At 35.4% G+C, this 19835-nt stretch overlaps 1 protein-coding gene across 2 annotated transcripts in view; it reads left to right on the forward strand.

Moving 5' to 3' along the window:
* The first annotated feature begins 1311 nt into the window (after positions 1 to 1311).
* Positions 1312 to 19835, forward strand: part of G2E3 (G2/M-phase specific E3 ubiquitin protein ligase) — a 56169-nt gene continuing 37645 nt past the window's right edge. For both annotated transcript variants that reach the window (XM_045802628.2, XM_045802630.2), the window contains exons 1-2: positions 1312 to 1456; positions 16008 to 16048. In XM_045802628.2, the coding sequence (XP_045658584.2) occupies positions 16012 to 16048 (37 nt within the window). In that variant the 5' untranslated portion in view covers positions 1312 to 1456; positions 16008 to 16011. The remainder of the gene's footprint in view (positions 1457 to 16007; positions 16049 to 19835) is intronic.

The raw sequence follows: 19835 nt of genomic DNA on the forward strand, positions 1-19835 counted from the left end.
AATTAAAATTGCAAGAGTAAAACGTGTTCTTATTTTAAAAATTCAGTTGGTTATAAAGCAAGAGATAAAATCTCTTCACATCTCCGTTCACCAATCTGACTACCAGAGATAATTTTTACAGTTTACTATCCATCTGGAAACTTTGTATGCCATGCACATACACATACTTTAAAAGGATAATATATAGTTTTTCTAAAGTTGATTTTTTTCCCCATTATTTCATTTGAGTACCTACTGATCTACTTCTTTATTCTTAGTGCCTCATGTCAGTGTATCAGATCCTAAAGTATCATAACTTATTTAATCATTTCCTTATTGATAGACACAGGTTATTTCCTATTTTCCACTGCTAAAAACAGTACGCCAGTTAATAGCTTCACACTCCCTTCTGTCAGATTATCTGTAAAATAAATTCATAGAAATCTAATCTTTCAAATTGCAGTCTTGACAGAAGTTGAAGGTGTTCTGTCATGGCTTGGTTTGAAATGATCTGTTTAGGTAAATCAATACTATTAGATGCGAGAATGATCTGGTAGCAACGTCAAAATCAGAGTTGTTTAGTTTCCTTCTGGAGGGGTTGGGGCTAAAAAACTTGTTCGGTCTTTCTTTTCCTTTCTTATAGCTCCCAGATGTACCCCTTCAGAAGCAGTCCTTGGTAAAGGAAAATGACACTGTTGTCCTGAGACTCTCACAGGACAACTACGTAATAATCATGTAAAATAGTCTGTTATCATAGGTGGCAAAAAAGATTTGTCGCTTTCTAACACTTAACCTCACGTATTTTATTCGGGACTAGCAACTAGTTCGACCACCACTTATTTTCGATTTGTGGTTCAAGTAAGCGTGATTGGTTCTCTTGGCTTTTTGTCTTCCGCAAACGGGGGAGGGGGGGGGCGGAGGGTGAGAGAGGAGTTAAATGTTCTGACTGTGCCGGAACTAAGGCGGCCCAGGGAAAGCAGGTTTGTTTAGGGTTTATTTTTTCCTCTTCGCTATAGCTGTTTACACGGTAGGAGGAGCAAAAACGTCAGGGCCCCATTAGTGCTTTTATTCTCTCCAGCCCTTTAAGGAATGAAACTTCAGCGCATCTCTGTCCATTTCAGAAACAAGAGGATCCTCTCAAGAGTCACCGGGCAGAAACACCAACTCTGCACCTGGACTTTTCTGTAACCTGTGAAGTAAGAACACAGGCAAAAGACACCGAAGATCTCGCAGCACAGCGGAGCTCGCACTCCAGAAAGGAGCCGGGCGTGCTTCGTCCTTCCCCCACATCCCGCGTTGCCGTGGGCCCCGCCCCACAGGGGGCGGAGCTCAGCGCACCTTCCGGATTGCAGGCGGAAGTGGACGAATTTGAATCTTGTGGGCCGTTGGATGGGGCTGCTCGCGGTCTGCTTTGCGGCTCCGCGAAAGAAGGGAAAAGTGATACGACCGTTCTGGAACTTCTGCCCAGCGCACCTTGGTGAGTGAATGGAGAACGGGAAGAAACTGAGTATTCCAGGGAGAGAATTTGGACCGTTGGTTGGGGCAGGGGTCGAGAGGCGGGACAGTGTGGCGGAGGCCTCGGAGTGCCTTTGGGGGTGTTGGGTGATGGGGTTGGGCTTGAAGACTTTGGGAAGTCGGGGCTCTAGGAAGCGTGTCCCGGGCCGGCGCACACAAGCCAACTCTGAGTACTGAGGATTCCGAGGCCCCCTCGCCCCCGAGATTAAGCCTTGTTTGACTTTCTGGTAAACACAGTTTAGTATTTCCACCAATTGGACTCGAATGCTGAAGCGGTAACAGTAGTTAGATCTAATTGCGAAAGCGTTACCACAGGTAAAAGAATCTTCCTTTATTAAAGATGGAAGGTTGGGGGCAGATTTAGAAATGAGGAGATGCTGTACGTAGCTCCGAGTTCCTCCTGAGAGGGATACTCAGAGTAGTCTTTATTACTCTGAACCGCAGGGAAATGACAGTCTTTGAAATGCCTGGTGGGGATTTAAACTGAAATCTGAGTATCCTTTGTATTTAAAACCCGGATATTTTTCTTTCACAATTGACGTTTTTCTTGTACCGCAAAAATCCGAGACTCTTGCTCATTTAAACTAACCATAGTAACAGCGGTAATTCATAAAGGTCTTAGTTTGCTAACAACACGGATAAGGTTTAGCTAGTTCCACAGATCTGCCTTTTCACCTCCTTAATTCATTGGCCGACTGGGTTATTGTGGAGTCATTATGGAAGCACTCTACTAATGTTTCCAGGATTGGGTTTTCTTTGTTTTGTTTTGTTTTTTGTTGTTTGTTTTATTTTTAGCGATGAACTACCTCAAATATCAAACGCTGTTTAACCCCATAGCAAAGTCTGCCTTCCTGTGGAATAGTTTAAATGTGTACCCTGCATCTAAAATATAAATGAGTTTAAATGTATAGAAATTTTATATCTTGCCTTATTGAACACTGTTGGACTAATATTGTGTTGTTTTATAGAAACCGATATTTTATGTTCCTTTTAAGATTTTAACACCTGGGTATCATACCATAAAAATGTATAAATATCTTTTAAAAAGTAGACATTCCTTCATCTATTACTGGCAGCTCTTACTCTCCTATTCCTGCTAGTGAGAGAGAACTTTTGTTTCATTATTAGCCAGGAAAAATAAATTTAAATATTCGGTATTTATGATTGTTGAGATTTAAACATTTGTGTGAGATTGTAGCAAAGACATTACCTGTACTTTCCTAAGAATTGCAGACAGCTGTTCTGCTCATTTTATGTGAGCTACCCGCAAATAGTAATTAAAAAAAAAAATCAGTCTCTACATTTTAATATATTTCTTGTCCTTATCTGGACTTGTTTTCGTTTATTTTTGCTCTAACTAAATCATTAGTGGATTTCAAATTTTATTGTGTACCCATTACCTTGAAGAGTTTGTTAAGTGCTGATTCCTGCACTTCAAAATTAAAGATTTATTTATTTGAGAGAAAGAGAAAGTCCCAAGCAGACTGCATGCCTAGTGCATACCCCGTCATGGGCTTGATCTCCCAACCCATGAGATCACCACCTGAGCAGAAACCAAGGGTGGGCATCCCAACCAACTGCTCTACCCAGGTGACCCCTGACAAGAGTTTTAAGAGCACTGACTTGATCTTTCCTAGAGAGGCATTATAATATACAGTTAAACGCGTGGAACTGGAGTCAGGTTGCCTCGGTTGGAATTCCATCTCTACCAGTTGGTAGTTGCATGACCCAAGCAAGCTGCTTTACCTTTCTGTGCTTCAAATCCCTGGCTGTGTTAATGGGATAATAACAATACCTACCTTGTGGGATTATTGTGAGAGTCAAATTATATAACACATATAAAAATCTTAGATTATTGTGTGGCACATAGTAAATGATAAATGATGTTGTGTGGCACATAGTAAATTATATTAAGTTACTAAGCATTCATTGTACAAACCACGTTACATACATTATCTCAATCTTCACATATAACACTGCAATATTTACTATTTTCAGATAAGAAAACAGAGGTTAAGAGGGTTCAGTTCTCACACAACTACCAAAATGTTTGAACCAGGTTCAGAAACTAGATTTAATTAGGAAGTTTATGACTTTTTTCTTTAATGTCATTATTATTATTATTTTAAATAATGCTTCCTGCTTCTCTCTGAAGTCTATCCTTTCAAATATTGCCTCTTAAAAATCTCTGATGACTCCTCTTTGTCTACCAAATATACTTCAGATTTCTCAACTTTTTTCATTTTTTACAAAGCCCTTGTCAATCTGGTTCCAACCTCCATCTGCAAGCATCAACTTCATAATATTCCACCACTCTTTTCCAACCTGTGATATTCTATCCGTACTACTACCATTGTCCAAATCTGTTCTCTCTCATTTTTATATATACTTAGCCATCAACTTTTTTAGGTCCCTTTAAGATTTTACCCAGTGGGTTTCCAGTACTTTCCTAGACTTCCCCAGGCGGAGTTCTTCCTCAGTGCAGTTTAGTTGTAAACAGAGCAGTAGACTAAGAGCTCTTGTTCTCGTTGTCTTTATATCTGCAATTCTTAGTACATACAGAACAGTGAGTGTCCTTGTACACTGAAACTGTATATGTTCAGTGAGTGCTTGTTATTTTAACAATTTAACACATTGTGTGTTGTTAAATGATGAGGAAGTTAGGTTTTTTTTTAAACTTTACTTTTTTTCTGAAGCGATAGAATGTATTTCTGAATAGGTTAGTAGATTTTAGTGATACCATATGGTTTGTAAATTTCACAAATACGGAAAAATTTGTATAGAAATTGTAGGTTCAGAAGACATTTCAAGTGGTAAAAAATTACGAGTAATATTTACTAACATTCACAGAACTCCAGATGCTTTATACATATTTTCTCACTTAATCCTTATAGCCATTTTATTATTATCCCCATATTAAGATGAAGAAACTAGGCATCAGAAGATTTAGTAACTTAAAAAATTTTTGCATTTAATGTAGTTGGATTAATGTCTACCATTATTTGTTACTGTTTTTCTATTTGTTGCCCTTGTTTTTTGTTCCTGTTTGTCTCCATTCTTTTTCTGCCTTTTGTGGTTTTAAATAAGCATTTTATATGACTTTATTTTTTCCTTTCTTAGGGTATCAGCTATATTTCCTTTCTAACTTTTTTTAGTGGTTGTCCTAAAATTTGCAGTATACATTTACAGCTCGTACAATAATTATGTTGTTGGTATTGTTATTTTGAACAAACTGTTTGTTAGATCAATTGGAATAAGAAAAATAAAAGTTTTTATTTTACATTCACTTATTCCTTATTCGATGGTCTTCCTTTCTTTATGTAGATCGGAATTTCTGAATATTGTCTTCTTTCTCTTTCAAGAACTTCTTTTAACGTTTTTAACCTTATTATAAAGGCAGCTCTACTGGCAACAAATTCTCTCAATTTTTGTTTGAGAAGATCTTTACTTTTTTTTTTTTTTTTTTTGGTAAGAGAGTGTGCACGTATGCAAAGGGAGAGGAAGAGAGAAAATCCCAAGCAGGCTCCACGTTCAGCTTAGAACCTGATACAGGGCTCCATCTCACAACCCTGAGATCATGACCTGAGCCGAAATCAAGTCAGATGCTTAACTAACTGAGCCACCCCGGTGCCCTTTCTTTTTCACTTTCGAAGGTTAATTTTGCAAGATACAGAATTCTAGATTGGATTTTTTTTTTCCTCAACACTTCTTGCCTGCATGGTTTCTGAGGAGACATCAGATGTAATTCCTTCCTTTGTTCCTCTATAGGTAAAGTGTTTTTTCCCCTCTTTCAGGGTTTTTTTTTTCCTTTATTTTTTGATTTTCTGTAGTTTGAAATGATATACCAAGGTATAGTTTTTTGACATTTATTCTCCTTGGTGTTCTCTGAACTTAGTGGATCTGTGGTGTGATGTTTGACAGTGACTTGTCATTAAATTTTTTTTTAGCTTTTTTTTTTTTTTTTTCACTTAAGTAAGCTTTACACCCAGTGTGGGACTTGAACTCATGACCCCAAATATGCTCTACCATTTGAGCGAGCCAGGCACCTGTCATTAAATTGTTTCAGATATTTCTTCTATTCTTTCCTCTCTTCTAGTATTCCCAAAACGTTTATTTTACACCTTCTGTAGTTGTCCCAAGGTCCTTGGATATTTTGTTCTGTTTTGTTTTGTTTTGTTTTTCTTTTTTCAGTGTGTGTTCTCTTTGTTCAGTTTTAAAAGTATCTGTTGAGATCTCTTCAAGCTCGAAGATTCTTTCCTCAGCCATGTGCAGTTTACCTGGAATCCCATCAAAGACATTCTTCATTTCTATTACAATGTTTTTGATCTCTAGCATTTCTTTTGGTGCTTGCTTAGGATTTCCATTTTCTTCTTACATTGCCATCTGTTCTTGTATACTGTGTACTTTATCTGTTAGAGCCCTTATCATATTAATCATAGTTATTTCAATTTCCCAGTCTGATAATTCCAACATTCCTGCCGTGTCTGATAATTCCAACATTCCTGCCGTGTCTGGTTTGGATACTTGCTCTATCTTTTCAAATTGTGCCTTTTGCCACGATGATTTGTAATTTTTTCTTGGTAGCCTTATTGGGTAAAAGGAATTGCTGTAAATAGGCTGTTAGTAATGTGGTGGTAAGGTGTGGGTGAAGGGGAAGAGTTCTATGATTAGGTCTTAGTCTTTTCATGAGCTTATGTCTGTGAATTTACAAGTATTTCTCAGTTTCTTCCACATACCCCCTCATATGAGATAGGATGGCTAGAGTAGCTTGGAGTCAGTTACTTCCCTTCCCCCAGGTCAGTTAGGCTATGATAATACCCTAGCAGGTTAGTCTCTGGTTAACTAGTTTCTCCTGAGGGCAGGCCTTATTAAGAAAAACAGAATGCTTTGACATATTTCAGAGTGGTATCTTTCCCCCTCTTCCTGCCAGAATGACAAGATTTTTCTCTGATATGTACTGTGGGATCCTGGTTGAGATCCTGGTTGAGTTCCTAATGATAAATCTCAACAATATTGTGTGGAGTCCCCATAACTGGGTCCTCCTGAAGTTTTTAACTCCCAAATTGTCCACACTGAGTCTCCAGCCATTAGTCAATTACAGTTCAGTTTTTCCTACCCCAGCTCTGGATCCCACAGTGGTTCCAGCTCGTAAGTCTCTGCTAAAGTAAGTTGTGACTCCTGGTACACACCTGCCTCCATTCTTGGGGGCAGTGGTTTCTCTGATGTCCCTCCCTCTTACTGATCCAAAAACGTTGATTTTTCAGTCTTTTCACTCTTACTGTTAAGATAGAATGGGGACCTGCAACCTGCTCGCATGCTGCTTTTCTTTTTAATTTAAGCAAATATCTTTATTTTTAATGAAGGTATTAACTTTATGTATCTTTCTGGTAATAGAATTTTATAGAATAAAATTCACCCATTTATGGGTACAGTTTAGTTTTAATAAATGTATTCCATTATATGAATATACCTCAGTTTATCTTATCCATTGTCTATTGATAGGCAATTAGGTTGCTTATGGATTTTGTCTATAAAAGTAGGACATTTTTTAGCCACTATCGACATTGTGTACAAGGCACGTGTCTTTATTACTTGGCTGCATCATATGATAGGTGTACATTTAACTTCATTGAAGTAAAATTCACTCATAAAATTAACTGTTGTAACCATTCAGTGACATTTAGTACATTCACAGTGTTGTACAACTATCACCATCACTTCGATCTGGTTTTAGACATTTTGATCATCCCTAAAGGAAAACTCATACCCATTAGGCAATCATTCCATATATTCTATTCCCCCTGTTCCTGGAAACCACAAATTTGCTTTCTGTCTCTATGGATTTACCTGTTCTGGTTATTTCATATAAATGGGATTATATAATATGTGAACTTTTATGTCTGACCTCTTTCACTTAGCTTATTTCTAAGATTCATCCATGTTGTAACATATATCAGTGCTTCATTCTTTTTTATACCTGAATAATACTACATTCTATGGATATACCACATTTAGTATACCATCAGTTTAATGGACAAATGAGTCATTTCCATTTTTTAGCTATTGTGAATAGTACTGTTATGAACATTTGTGTACAAGTTTTTGTTTGAAAATCTGCTTTCAGTTCTTTTCGATAAGTACCTAGTGAAATTACTGGGTGATATGGTAGTTCTATGTGTGATACGTTGAGCAACTGCCAGACTATTTTCTGTAGTAAGTTTCCCATTTTACATTCCCATTAGCAATGTATGAGAAATTTCCAATTTCTCTCTATTCTTGCTTTTTAAAAAAAATTTTTTTTAAAGATTTTATTTATGTATTTGACAGATAGCACAAGCAGCGGGAGTGACAGGCAGAGGGAGAGGGAGAAGCAGGTTACCCGCTGAGTGAGGAGCCTGACACAGGGCTAGATCCAAGGACCCTGGAATCATGACCTGAACCGAAAGCAGACACTTGACTGACTGAGCCACCCAGGCACCCCTCTATATTGTTGCTTTTTAAATTATAATCACTTGAGTGGGCATCAAGTGGTATCTTGTTTTAATTTTCATAGTCCTAATGACTAATGATATTGAACATCTCTTTAGGTGCTTGTTGATTGTATTAATATTTTCTTTGGAGAATGTCTGTTATTGCCTGTTTTTAAATTCCGTTGTCATTTTGTTGTTGAGTTCTAAAAGTTCCTTATATATTTCTGGATACTTGCTTTTTATCAGGTATATGATTTCCAAATATTTTCTCCCATTTTGTGGATTGTCTTTTTACTCTCTTGATTGTGTAGTACAAATTATTATTTTTTTTGTTTTTGTTTTGTTTTTTTTGTTTGTTTGTTTATGGTTTTGTTGCCATATATAAGAAACCATTGCCAAATCTAAGGTCACGAAGATTTACATAACCCTATGTTTTCCTCTAAGTTTTTTATAGTTTTTGCTCTTACATATTAAGTCTTCAGTCTGTTTTGAGTTTTATATGTAGTGCAAGATAGGGATCCAACTTCATTGCTTTGCATGTGGCTACCCATTTGTCCCAGCACCATTTGTTGAACAGACTGTTCTTTCCCTGTTGAATAGTCATGGCGCCCTTGTCAAAAATTGATCATAGAAGTATGGCTTTATTTCTATACTCTTCTCTTCAGTTGATCTGTATGTTCATGTTCATGCCAGTACTAACCTGTTTCAATTACTGTAGCTTTGTGGTGAGTGTCCAAGTTGGGAAGTATAAATCATTCACTTTTTATTTTTTGGTTTTGACTATCCAGGGTTCCTTGCAATTCATATGTGGAGGGACACTCCACATTTTTGTGTTTTTTTCCAGCTTTCCTTTTTTCATTTGTTTGTTGGCCTTGTTGTATGTCTTTTCTAAACTATATATTCAACTCTCAAGCTCATTTTATGAGGCCAGCATTACCCTGATACCAAAGCCAGTTAAGGACACTACAAGAAAAATTACAGGTCAATATCTCTCTGATGAGTATAGATGAAAAAATTCTCAACAAGATGTTCTATCAAACCAAATTTAACAACACATTAAATGGTCATAATACCACATGATCTAGTAGTTCCACATCTGGATATTTACCTGAAGAAAGTGAAAACTCCAAAAGATACCTGCATCCCTATGTTTATTGCATTATTTAAAAGATGTGGAAGCAATCCAAGAAAATGAAATCTTGCCATTTGTGACAACATGGATGGATCTAGAGGGCATTATGCTAAGTGAAATAAGTTAGAGAAAGACAAATACCATTTGACTTCACTTATATGTGGAATCTAAAAAACAAAACGAATAAATAAAAACCAAAAAACCAGAAACAGATTCATAAATATAAGGAACAAATACAGAGAGCAAACTGATGGTTGCCAGAGCAGAGGGATATGGGAGGGAATGGGTAAAATAGGTGAAGAGGAATAAGAGGTATAAACTTATAATTATAAAGTAAATAATTCGTGGGGGATGAAAAGTACAGTATAGGAAATATAGACAGTAATATCGTAATAACTTTGTATGGTGAGAGGTAGTAACGACTTATTGTGATGAGCATTTTGTAATGTTTGTAAATGTTGAATCACTGTGTTTTACATGTGAAATTAATATTGTATGTCAACTATACTTAAATTTTTTTAAGAAGGATCGTACACCATGATCAAGTGGAATTCATTCCAGATGCAAGGATGGTTCAATCTATGCAAATCAGTAAATGTGACACATCGAATTAATAGAATGAGAAATAAACATAAAATCGTCATTTCAATAGATCCAGATAAAGCATTTAAGAAAATTCAACATCCTTTCATGATAAAAATTCTCAACAAATTGGGTACAGAAGGAACATATCTCAACATATTAAAGGTCAAACATAACAAGTCCACAGCTAACATGCTCAGTGATGAAAGGTTGAAAGCTTTTTCTGTAAGATCAGGAATAAAACGGGTGCCCACTATCACCATTGCTATGTAACATGGCTGGAATTCCTAGCCTGAGCAGTCAGGCAAGAAAAAGAAATACAAGGCATCCAAATCAGAAAGGAGAAAGTAAAATTGTCTATTTGCAGATGACACAATCTTATATATTGAAAATCCTAAAAATCTCACCAAAAAACTTAGAATAGCTATCCAGCTATAACAAGAGAGAATTTGGTTTACTTTATTGTATTAGAGTTCTGTTGCTGTGTAACAAATCAGCCCAAAACTTTGTGACTTAGAACAACAAACATTATCTGACAGTTTCTGTGGGTCAGAAATTTGGGAGCAGCTTAGCTGTGTGGTTCTGACTTAGGGTCTCCCATGAAGTTGCTCTCAGGTTGTTAGCTAGTCTTCAATCATATGAAGGCTTAATTGGGGTTGGAGGATTTATTTCTAAAATGGCTCGCTCTTGCTAAGTGGGCCTTTCCAAGGAGCATCTTCAAAGTCTTTATGACCTGACAGCTAGCTTCCTCTATGATAGAGAGCAAGGTGGAAGTCACAGTGACTTTTATGACCTAGCCATACATTGTGATTTCTGCCAGCCTTTTTGGTAGAAGCAAATTACTAGGCATGGCCACAATCAAGGAGAGAGGGAAATCAGGCTTCACCTTTTGAAGGGAGGAGTATCACTGACTGACCAAGTGGAGGTAAGCAGTGGAAGAGACTCAGAATACTTCTTGACAGTGGCTTCTTGGACTTCTTCATTAAATTGTTCATGGTGTCTAAAGGAAGGAGAGACTAGTTTGCTATTATTTAGAAGACCAAGTCTGTTAAGACTTGGGCTATTATTGAGACATATATTTACATAATATATGTAAATATATTTCTTTTCCTCCTTCCACTTAGGAAGTTACAAAGTTCATACACTGGAAGGAAAACAAATGATAAAATCAATTAAAAATACGTGAATAGTCTTTTTTTTTTTTTTAAAGATTTTATTTATTTATTTGAAATAGAGAGAGTGTGCATGGGGGGGGCAGGGGCAGAGGGAGAGGTAGGCTCCCTGCTGAGCAGAGAGCCCAACCCTAAATCCCAGGACTCTGGGATCATCACCTGAGCCACACAGGTGCCCCCCACCCCCCCTTTTTTTTTTTTGCTAAAGTTTCATTGTGAAGACTGAAATAAAACAAACATCAATCAGGATTTAGAAAATTTTATTTCAGGTCTGGGGATTAAGAAGAAGGATAATGTCAACTGGTCAAAAGTATGAATTATATGCTGTCTTTAGAACATCCAATTTGGGGATAGCTTTTAATTTTGATATAATTTTAAACTTAGAAAAAAGTTACAAGAATAATATACAGAACTCCTGAATAATATTCAGCAGTTGTTTTGTGACCTAGAATTCAGCCTAAAACCACCAGAAATAAATATGTAATGTGATAAAGTTGAGTTTATAACTCATTGCATTGAGAAAGATTGCAGACCAGAGGAGCCACCAGGCTTCTCACCAAACAAAGGGTAAAACAGTTTCTTAAAGGATTTTGGAGAAAGGTGGCATTTAGGTGAAATTTAAATGAACTGGTGTTTTGATAAGGTCAGGCAAAGCCAGGGCTGTGTGTAAACTAAAGGAGTCAGCATCAGATCTGGACTACACAGTGGACCTATGGTGTTGTTTCCTTGAAAACAACAAAATTAAGAGCAAGGAGTAATGTTGTATAGCTCTGTATCTTTGTTGGAAATTGAGATTTCTTCTCTATATCATTTACTGACTTAGCAAATTAGGATATTTCAGAAACTTACCTCATATCCTTTTTCATTCATTTCCCTGACTGAGAGACAAGCACTGTTGTGTTATTTTTCATGGTGGATTCATTTTGCCAGCCTCAGAACGTCATATGAATGGGATAATGTAAATATGAGTGGTATGTAGTTTCTTTTACTCAGCATGATATCTGTGAGGTTCATTTGTTTTGTTGCATCTTATAGCACTTCTTACCTTTTTATTGCTAAGTAGTATTTTTTTTAACATTTTATTTATTTATTTGGGAGAGAGTGTGAGCATGGGGTAGTGGGGGGTAGGGGGCAGAGAGAGAGGGAGAAGCAGACTCCCTCTGAGCAGCGACCTCAATGCGAGGCTCAATCCCAGGACTCTGAGATCATGACTTGAGCCAAAGGCAGATGCCTAACAGACTGATCCACCCAGGTGCCCCTATTGCTAAGTAGGATTGTATATTATCAATAAACTGCAATTTGTTTATACATTTTCTTAGTGGTGAACTTGTGGGTTTTCAGCTTTGGAGTATCATGAAGAAGGCTGCTATGAACATTCTTGCAAAGGTTTCTGTCTGTATATGTTTTTATTTTTCTTGTAGAAATAACTAGATGTGAAATTCCTGCATCAAAGGCTAGTGTATGGGTGTATGTTTAACACTTTTTACATTTCCACCAACAATTTATGTGAGTTTCTCAGTTGATTCATATCCAATGTTTGGTGTTGATAGTCTTCTTAATCTTACCCATTATTGTGGGTATGAAGTGGTCTGTCATGATTTTAATCTTTTTTATTTTTTTAAGATTTTATTTTTAAGTAATCTCTACACCCAACATTGGGGCTCAAACTTACAGCCCTGAAATCAAGAGTTACATGCTCTACTGACTGAGCCAACCAGCAGCGCCTTGGTTTTAATCTTTATTATCCTAATTACAAATGATGTTGAGCATCTTTTCATGTATTTATTAACCATTCACATGTCTTTCTTCATGAAGTGTCCATTCATGTTTTTTGCCCATTTTTTTTTATTGAATTGTTTATTCTGTAATTGAGTTGTAGTAGTTCTTTATATATTCTAGGTACAAGTCTTTGTCAGACACAGCTTTTACAAATACTTTCTCCCAGTCTTTGGCATACATAACTTTCTTAATCATATCATTTGATGAGTGGAAGTTTTTAGTTTTGATGTAGTATAATTTATTACTTTTTCTGTTAAAACTTTTGTAGTTGTAGCTTATACAGTTAGGTCTATGATCTGTTTGAAATTATGTGTGTGTGAAGTATGGATCATGGTGTGAAGTATGGTTCAGGGTTCATTTGTTCATTTGTTTTCCGTATGGATGTCCAGTTTTTCCAGCACTGTTTGTTGAAAAGACTTTTCTTTTCCCCATTGATTGGTTTGTTACCGTTGTTGAAAATCAAATGACTGGAAAAAGATCTATTTCTAGGCTTTCTAGTTTTGTTCCATTGGTCTGTGTGGAATTGTGTATATTAATACACTTTGAAAAACAACGTAAAGTGCTTATTAAATATTAGCACACATAGGAAAAATCTTTCCCATACATGTTTTGCTAGTACTGGAGATCTTTCTTATGATCAGCTTATAGCTGATGACATTTGAAGGTTTTTCAGCATGGTTCTCTACATACGTCTTTGATACCCTTTTTTTTGGCGTCATGTAAGATTGATGTTCACTTTTAATTCTTTTAATTTGTTTGTAACTATGAGAAAGCTCTTGTTTTGGTGCAGAGTTCTGAGACTAGTAATGACAAAAAATTCAGACGCCGTTTTTCTTAAGATAACATAGTTATCTTATATGTTATAAAGATCTAGACAGAACTTTATCACACTGTCCACCAAGAGATGCCTTGGGTCCTTGCAGTGGGAAGGGGAAGAGGAAGAGAAGATGTAGCTACATAAAAAATGTAGTCTAGAACCTTGCCTGTCATATCAATATCTCTGGAGTATGTATTCATCATATTCAAATATTTATTAATGCTGTGCTGAATGATATGGGAATTTTACCTCGGGCAATTTGCCAGTGTAGCTGAAGAATTAAAAAAATTGAAATAAACATAATACAAAGTAATACGTGATTAATGTTTGCATTAAGGTCATTGAGAGAATTTAAAATAACTTTATTATAGTTGTCTGTGTTGTTGACCTCAATCATTATTCTGAATTACAATAAATATAAAAGTAAAAAACAGTTGCAATTTACCCACAGAGGGAAGAAGGTAAGGAATTATAAACGAGAGAGAGTGGATCTCAAATGTAAATCTGTGTTGTTGGATATTGATTAAACATTTATAAATTAAAATTTTTATGTTTACTCTAGGTGAACTATGGTTATATGTTTATGGAATTTTCCTCAATAAATTCTTACATGTGAATAGATTCTTATGCAGAATTCATCAGCAGTTGAATTACAGAGGCTGAACTCTAGGAAATAACTAAGGGTTGTGGAGGGGAAGTGGGTGGGGGAAGGGATAACTGGGGATGGGCATTAAATTAAGGAGGGCACTTCTTGTAATGAATACTGGGTGTTATATGCAACCAATGAATCACTATATTCTACCTCTGAAATTAACCAAAAAATATAACTGGAAAAAGAAGTTGAATTATAAAGAAGTCCTAATATAAAAGAGGCATTTAATCTTCCTATTTATTGTATTTCTTCAGTTTTAAGATGCATCTCTATCCCCACACATCTTTTAGCATGTTTTAAAATCAGATTGTGATCCTTAGTTTGGCCAGTGGGGAAGTCTACAGTCATTGTACGAACATATATAAACATCAAAAGTGTCGTCCTATGCCTGTACTGTATAATCCATGCTTCTAAAAAACAGAAAGTCTAGAAAACACAACTACTTCAATATTACATTAATGATTGTGGGGAAGAGATGGGAAAGACCTACTTAATTACAAAGCCTGCTTAACGTGGGGCTCTTTTGTTGTTTTATGGATTCTTTTAAGAAATACCAATCTCGATGGCACATATGATTTTTTGTAAGGAAGAACCAGGAAATACTGAAGGCTTGGAGACAAAACGATCCAAATTTGGACTGTGACTGTTTATAAAAACACAAAAGTGATATGAGAAAATCGGTGTTTAAATCCAAAACAGTTCTTATAATCAGTATGAAATACAAATTTCAAATTGTAAGAAAGCATTGATGGAAGTTGCTAGTAATATTTGTAGGGGGGTTTTGTCTTTCCTTTGACATTTAATATTCTTTGCTATTTATTGTGCTCTTTTATTATTTTCATGTGAAGTGGCGTAGTCACTCAGTTATGGCTTAGTCTGTTCCCACTTAACGAGCTCTGACTTTGGACAGCTTTTTAACATCTCTGAGCATTGGTTTGAAAACTAAAATGAGATTACATTTACCTTGTAGCATTATTAATTTTATTCTTTTCTACTTAAATTCCAAGAGCTTAAACATAAACTTTCTACTTGAATCTCGCAACATTTTACGTAGACTGTTAATATATTTTCGGTAAAGTGAAACTTTGATGTTAAGATAATATTCTTCTGATCTTTTCAAACTAGAGAACAGTTAGAAAAAGGTATGTTTCAGTAATGAATATAAGTAACTTTGTTAACTAGTAGGGAGTGAGGAGACAGAGGCAGATCAATGTCTTTCAGTATACACAAGGTTGAACATTATACTGGAAGAGTGATATGGCAGTCAGATACTTGCTGCTCTGTGAAGAATCCCTGCAAATGCAAGTCACAAATATAGCTTCATAAGGATTGTTTTGTGGGCTACTCAGTGGCGTTGCTATTGATGATGTGACGTTTTCCCCCCTAAATAATGAACAATTCTTGATAAAATGATGAACAAAAGTAAAATAAAAATTTTCTTGGCTTACATAGGAGTTGTAGTTTGAAAATTCATTTTGTTCTAAAACAGCAAGGAAAAAAAGACTTTGTATTTATGTGTCAAATGGGCTTAGGTTCTAGGTTAATGTAATTACAGTGTTTTTTAACTGATTCAAATGTCCAGCGGGAAATATAGAAGTCTAGACTATTTGTTATGTAGGTCTCTATATGCTACATTACAGATTATCCTGCAATCCTGACCTCTTTCCACTAAATGCCAGTAGTCATCTTTAATCTTCTTGACAACTAAAAAAACATTCCCTCTGATTTTAAGTGTTCCCAGACTTTAACATGCTTGTTAGATGTGTGAAAGGTAAGGAAATTAAGTACTAGAGAAAGAAATAATTATGCAACTTATTTATAATTATGCAGTGACTAAATTTTATTAAAGTAGATAATTTGAAACTTTAGAAATTAAGATGGCTGTATTGTATGTTCTTATTTTTCCCAGTAAAATGAATGAAAATAAACCTGGTGCCTCACAGAATCTTGGTAAGTAAGATACTTAAAACATTTTCAAATATAATTTAAAATATTAAGATATTTTACTCTGCTTTTTTAATTACAATAATACTTTTTAGATTGCTGACTCAATATATAGGAATGAGCTCCCTGATCCATGCTTTTGTTCATACATCCATATACGAAAGTATATTACATGTATTCATTTCAATAAAAATATGCCATAAGAGGACAATTTGCCAAATTTTATTTATATTCTCTATGTGTATTTATCAGGTATGCTTTGTATCTGAATAAAACAGCATTATTTATTTAATAAACAATTTTTTCTTCTTTTTGTATGACTTTTTCTTATATAAGGAAAAATGCAGGTGAGACCATTTTAAACAATACACAAAACTTAACGTGAAAAGGAAAACTTATCTGTAGGTGCTCATAACAATCTCAAATAGATTCAGTAACCTTTGCTTTCAGTTGTTGATTTCTACATTTATTAGTTTAAACAGTATATATTGATTTGCTACGATGAGAAATTTAAATTGTTATTTTATACTCTTCTCCCATTACTCCCCTCATCTACCCTTTTTAAGATTTATTTTTTTATTCCCTCACAAATTAAAATATGATACATAAAACTCTATCTTGACCATCACTGATACAGAGTATCTGTTAACTCCATATCATGTTGGGTAAGGAAATTTGTGCTCTTAATCCTCCCTCTATTTTGCTTTTCTGCTTTTACCTACAGACTTCTATCTACTATGCTAATTTTTCTGAAACTTGGTAATTCATGGTCTACCTTCATGTATCGTGTACTGCAAATACTATCTTTACTCTTATTTACTTAGTATTTTTCCTAAGATTGACTCAGTTTTTCACTTATGTGAATAGACCCAGTATCATTTGCCATAGTTAGAAGGTGATCTAATATAGTGAAGTCAGAACAATGTTACTGAATTTTAAATAGTAAAATTCAAAAGCAACAAATGCAGTCTGCTTATAAAAATGCATGCCTGAAACCTAGTCTGTTCTGCATCCAGTGTCTCCATATACTGGCTGAAGGGAGGAAGGGAACAAATGGAAAAGCTATTGGTCCACAGCATAATAGCAAATGAGCTCCATCCAGCACTCCTCATGAGTACTTCCATTCTGTAGTCTCAGCTCATTCCTTGTATTCCTTTTCCTCTTGATAGCTGCATGCATACTTAGAGCTAAAAGTATAGGCACTGGGGATGAAGGAATTGAGATGAGAGCTGCTCTATAAGATGTCCAGTAAACAAATGGCAATTTGCTGAAGTTGATGTGGTCAGAAAGAAGGGGATTTGAAATCTTTTGAAAGATTGAGGAGAAAGGGCTTTCAGTTATGGCTTAGCTCATGATGTTTTTTTTCAGTCCTGGAATCTATTTTGTGAGTAGCCTGTTAGCAAATGTACCATTTCAATGCATAACATTCATTCTTGATTACATGTATTAGCTAAACAATTAGTAATAAGACTTAATTTAATACGCTAATAATTAGTAAATAAGACTAGCTGCTGTAATAGGTAAATGCTGAAGCCTTACTGGTTTAACACAACAAAAGTTTATTACTTGCTTCTGTTACAATTCAGTGTGGATTGGTTAGGGGAGTTGGAACAGATGGGGAGTTTCTGCTCCATGCAGTCACTTAAAGATTCAAGCTCCTTGCATCTTGTATTATTCATCTGCTGCCTTGAGATTCTCAGTCTTTTCTCTTCAGCTAGTGGTTTTCTCATTGTTTTTATTAGTATGTTATTAGAAATTTTCTGTGCAAGTAAACATCATAAGTCAGAAAAGATTTGAAAATTATACTAATGTTCATTCAGTTATATGTAGCTACCGCACTCTTTTAATTATATTTGTGACTTGGCCAAGTTTACACAGTAAGAGTGTAGTGCTAAGATTTAACTCAGATCTCCCTGACTCTACAGTTTGCCTTTTTAAAATTATTATTGTTATGGTAAAATACACAGAACATAAAATTCACCATTTTAACTATTTTGAAGTGTACAATTTGGTGGCAGTTGGTACATTGACAATGTTGTACAACCATCACCACTATCTAGTTCCAGAACATTTTCATCATCCCCAATTAAACTACCCATTAGGCAGTTACTTTTCATTTCCCTTCTCCTTGGGCCCTGGAAACCACCAATCTGCTTTTTTGTCTGTCTCTGTGGATTTACCTATTCTGGATGATATAATCTACTATATAAATGGAGTCATATAATATGTGACCTCTTGTGCTTGGCTTCTTTTACTTAGCATAATGTTTCTCGGCTCATCCCTGTTGTAGTGTAGGTATTAGTACTTTTCTTTTTATGGCTGAATAATATTCCATTGTATAGATATAACATATCAGTTTATCCATTCATCTATCTGTTGATGAACGTTTATTTGGCTTGTTTTCCCTTTTTGGCTATTGAGAACAGTGCTGCTATAAATATTAGTATAAAAGTATTTGTTTGAACATCCATTTTCAGTTTTTTGGCATATATACCCAGGAGTGGAATTGTTGTGTCATATGGTAAGTATGTTTAAGTTTTTGAGGAACTGTCAAATTATTTTTCCTAAGTCACTGTACCATTTTACATTTCCATCAGCAGTGTGTGAGGATTCCTGTTTTTCCAGATCCTTGCCAACATATGTTATTTTTTGACATTTTGATCATAGCCATCCTAATGGATGTGAAGTGATATTTCATTGTGGTTTCGATTTGCATTTTCCTGAGATTAGTGACATTAAACATCTTTTAATATGCTTATTGGCTATTTATGTATCTTCTTTGGAAAGATGTTTATTTGGATCATTTGATCCATTTTAAAATTGGTTGTGTTTTTGTTGAGTTAATAAGAATTTCTTATGCATTCTGGACACTAGACCCTTAACAGGTATATGGTTTCTAAATATATTCTCCCATTCCGTAGATTGTCTTTCCACTCTCTTGAGTGTCCTTCGATGCACAAAAGTTTAAACTTAGTTGAAGTCCAATTTATCTTTTTTTTTTTTTTTCATTTTTACTTTTGTTCTTGGTTTCATGGGATCTGTAAGAAACCATTGCCAATCCAGGGTTATAAAGATTTACCCCTATATTTTCTTCTAAGAGTTTAGTTTTAGAGCTTACATGTAGGTCTTTGATCTGTTGGGTTTTTTAAAGATTTATTTATTTGAGTGAGAGAATGAGCTGGGGGAAGGGCGGGGGAGGGCAGAGAATCTTAAGTAGACTCCCCGCAGAGCACAGAGCCTGATGTGGGACATGATCCCAGGACCCTGAGATCATGACCCGAGCCAAAATCAAGAGTCAGACACTTAACTGACTGAGCCACCAAGGTACCCCATCTTTGATCTGTTTTGATTTAATTTTTGTATATGCTGTCAGGTAGGGGTTCAGTTTCATTATCTTGCATGTGGCTATCAAATTGTCCTAGTACAATTTATTGAAGAGACTGTTTTCCCCTGATGAATGACCTTGGCATTTTTGTTCAAAATTAATTGACCATAGATATAATATATGTTTATTTCTGGACTCTTTTTTCCCATTGATCTATATCGCTGTCCACTACAACACTGTTTTGATTTCTGTAGCTTTTCCCTAAGTTTTGAATTTCCTCTCCTTTTTTTCTAGGTCAGTCTGGCTAAAGTTTTGTCAGTTTTGTTGATCTTTTAAGAAAACCAACTTTGGTTTTTATTGATCCTCTGTTGTTTTTCTGTTTTCTATTTCATTTATCTATGTTTATTTTTTCCTTCCTTTTGCTAGTTTTTGGCTTAATATGCTCTTATTTTTCTAGTTCTTTGAGGT

The sequence above is a fragment of the Ursus americanus genome, chromosome 35 (assembly GCF_024610735.1).
Source record: "Ursus americanus isolate L20-20 chromosome 35, mUrsAme1.1.p, whole genome shotgun sequence".
NCBI lineage: Eukaryota > Metazoa > Chordata > Mammalia > Carnivora > Ursidae > Ursus > Ursus americanus.